Raw genomic sequence first — 3,791 nt, 5'->3', positions numbered from 1 at the left:
CTGAATTGCTGGAAGGACATTAAGTAATTCCTGTCTGATATCGGTCAAGGCTTTAATTAGACTATTCTTGAGTGTCTCGTTCGTTCACTCCAATAATCATGAACTCTTTGTATGTTGGGGAATTTGAATCGGCTGTTTCACTTCTAACAAGGCACGAGCCTCGTGAATCGCCTTCCCTGTGAAACACATTCCCCGATCAGAGTCTATCTGAAGAGGAACCCTGCACCTATATATTCTGCACCTATATATTATTTATTTGTGTAGGAAGGAACTGCAATTGCTGGTTTACACCGAAGATAGACACAAAATGCTGAAGTAACTCAGCAGGACAGGCAGCATCTCAGGCGAGAAGGAATGGTTTCTTTGGCTCCATGTCGCGAGTATTGCTGTACTATTTTGGCATGGAAATGCCCAGTGAATAAAAGTGGTCAGGCAGTACTAAACACTGCCTTTTATATGTCATCTATCTGATACTGCCCTCAACCTCCCTGCTTCTAAGAGTCACACTGTACTATGGGAAGACTGTAAATGTATAGCCTCCCTCAGTGTGATGGGTGCTGAGACTTCCGCTGCCGTTGAGTGCTTGAGCATATCAGTACAGCTCAGCTAATACTGGACTGTGCCTTTTTGAAAAGCAACTGGCCTAATTCTGTCCTCGTGGTTTGTATTACTACTGCTTTTAATACCCTCTTCCATTATCGCAGTACAATTGGACGATTTTAGTTAAATCTAAGCATCCCTATTTCGGGAAGGTCTCTCATGGTTTGTTGCAAACGCATACATTTATTTGTCCTCCAAATCTACTTTTTTCCCTCTCGACTGTTTGCCTCCTCTTGAGAGTTTCCTCAAATCCCCTTTTTATAAGATAGGGTCTGACGTAATCGACAAGCATAACACAGCATGAAATTTGCATTTCATCAGACACATGCTGAACGGTAATTTTATATATTTGGAGTATGGGATAGCACAGCACAGCGACTGGCCCTTCGGCCCACGGTGCCTGTGCCGACCGTGATGCCACTTTAAACGAATTGCATTTACCTGCACATGAACCCTATCCCTCATTTCCTACCAGTTCGTGTGCCCGTCTGAAACCCTCTTAATCGCCTCCCTTGCATCTGCTTCCACCCCCTCTCCTTGCAGCGCATGCCAGGCATGCTACACTCTGTAAAAGCAAATTTGCTTTAAGCATATCTTAATCTTTCTGCTACTCACTTTATGCTCGTATATTGACACCAGGGTATCTGACCATCGATCCTATCCATGCCTCGTAATTTTATAAACTTTTATCTGGTACTCCTCAGCCTCCAGAAAGAGATTCAGCTTTGTTCAATCTCTTTTTTCAACTTTAGGAAGGAACTGCAGAAGTTGGACACAAACAGCTGGAGTAACTCAGCGGGTCAGGCAGAATCTCTGGAGAGAAGGAATGGGTGACCTCTCGGGTCGTGAGCCTTCATCTGTTTGAAGATGTGTCTCGACACGAAACGTAACCTATTCCTTTTCTCTAGAGATGCTGTCTGACCCGCTGAGTTACTCCAGTTTTTTGTGTCTCTCTCCTTACAGCTAATACTCTAATCAGGACAGCATCCTGTGAATCCAAAAGTTTATAAAATTACGAGGCATGGATAGCATCGATGGTCAGATACCCTTGTGTCGATATACGAGCATAAAGTGAGTAGCAAAAAGATTAAGAGATGCTTAATGCAAATTAGACCCCAAGATCCCTCGGACATCAGTGCACCTCAGGTTCCTGCCAATAACTGTATGGGTCCATAGAAAAAAGCGTCATCCTGCAAATTCATAGGAACATTAAATAATTATTGTATATTAGGTAGGTGTTAACAAACAGCAGAAAAAAAAACTAAACTACGTTCATATCATGAGAATGATTTTAAAAATAGTTTGGACAAAAATGGCTAAAAATGTGTTTGCATAAATACATTTTCATACATTTGCACAAAACTCAGTTTCTACCCGAGCCGTGGAATAACCACCAGTGCGATTTTACCGCTTCCTTCAATTGTTCTCTGAATTTGCTCTGGGTCAGAGCGTAAATGCAAGTGTTCGAACAGGAGCTCATGTACTTTAACATGGCTCCAACTGCTGTGGCAACGTAGGCTGGGTCGTTAAGGTCACCGCGGAAACGATTGGGGTTTGTCAGCCCGGTGACTGCAAAAGTCACGCCCGCTGTAATCCACAACAGCACGAAACTGCCGGAGATGGCGAATACCAAAATAACGGACTTTCTTCTGTTCGCCACCTCCGGGTCGGATTGTTTGTCGTTTATGTTACCCCGCAGCGCGCGGCGAGCTCGACTGGCGGCTAAAATACGCCTGGCTGTTACTGAGTTAAACATGAAAATCAACGCGAAAGGAAGAGCGCCCACACAGAGGGCGTGAAACTTGAGAAAACCCGCGCCCGCGGGCGAGGTAAAGAAAGGTATATTTACCCTGCAGCCCCACTGCACCTCGTCAACAATGTGCAGGGGCTCGTATGCAAAGAAAAAAGGGATATTTTTGGATACGATCAGAAGGGCGAGCGTCATTAGTACCACAGTCGCCGTTCTCCCGGTGCAATACATGGTTTGTAACTTCCGAGAGCAGATTGCAACACATCTGTCGAACGTGAAGGAGAGGGTGAACCAAGCTGACATGTCCAGAGTGACCGTGGACATGTATATGATGAATTTACACACGGGGGTGATTGTCAGGAAGGAATGTGGGAAGTGATAGGTGAAAATGTAAACCACCACCACATTGAAGACCATGACGAGAAGATCAGCCGAAGCCATGCCCACCATGTAAACAGAGCTGCACTTGGCGAGGCCGCAGTTTCCTCGGGAGAGAATTACGATTGTCACCAGGTTTGCTGTAACAGAGAGAGGGAAAGGAATGAAATAATCTTGTTTCTGTGTAGACCGGTTATCTTAAAACAACACAAAGTGCGGCGGTAACTCAACGGGTCAGAGAGGATCTCTGGAGAACATGGATAGGTGACGTTTCGGGTCGGGGTACTTCTTACACGTGAGGGTGGGGGGGATACTCAGACCTTCAATGGACCTCAATGTCATTCCAGACCTTCCTTCTGTACCCAGACCTGCAAAGGGCCTGAAATTTAACAAATAGTCTGAAGGGTCCGAACCAATACATCACCTATGCAAGTTAGGTCATTGTTTCTGGACAAGTTACCTCGTTGCTCTGGTCACATATTGTAAAACTGGAGCTTTAGATGGCACTGCGCTGTCAGGGACTATGCGCATCTAAGGCCATCGTGTGGGCAATGACGTAACGCACCCCAGCCTTTCCCTTCGCTCAGTGAACCTCGGCCACTCACCGGGAACACCGATAATCGCAAGAACCGGATAGTAAATCTCTTTCACCAGCAGAACGGGAGCCCGCCCCATTTTCTGTCAGTCGAAGTCAGCGGGTGAAATGGCGGATCAATTAAAGGCAGTCTATTTATACACAGACAAATCTCCCGTGAATCAATCAGTTCAACAACATTCGTCGCAGATATTTCATAATCACCTTGTTTATATTTATGACACATTGTGTTGGAAATAACCTGTTCATGCCGAACAGGGACAAATACTTGGATACGACCAACTAAGCGGTACAGGCAGCATCTCTGGAGAGAAGGCATGGGTGACGTTTCGTGTCGAGACCCTTCTTCAAACCCCTGATTTCTGAAGAAGGGTCTCGATGCGAATCGTCACAATTTCTTATCTCCAGAGATTGATTGATTGATTGCTTGTTTTCTGAACACGATAGCGCTAAAATCTTTGCACCACC

At 45.4% G+C, this 3,791-nt stretch overlaps 1 protein-coding gene across 1 annotated transcript; it reads right to left on the bottom strand.

Annotated features, from left to right (window-relative positions):
- Positions 1-1,963: 1,963 nt before the first annotated feature.
- On the bottom strand, positions 1,964-3,403 carry LOC116984423 (probable G-protein coupled receptor 139). Its single transcript, XM_033038576.1, has 2 exons — positions 3,334-3,403; positions 1,964-2,868 (listed from the first exon to the last, which is right to left on the bottom strand). Exons 1-2 carry the CDS (start codon positions 3,401-3,403, stop codon positions 1,964-1,966), a joined length of 975 nt encoding a protein of 324 aa, XP_032894467.1.
- Positions 3,404-3,791: the final 388 nt, after the last annotated feature.

The sequence above is a fragment of the Amblyraja radiata genome, chromosome 20 (genome assembly GCF_010909765.2).
Source record: "Amblyraja radiata isolate CabotCenter1 chromosome 20, sAmbRad1.1.pri, whole genome shotgun sequence".
Lineage (NCBI taxonomy): Eukaryota > Metazoa > Chordata > Chondrichthyes > Rajiformes > Rajidae > Amblyraja > Amblyraja radiata.
Note: the sequence above shows the minus strand (reverse complement) of the source record. Positions and strands in the feature narration are given on the sequence as shown.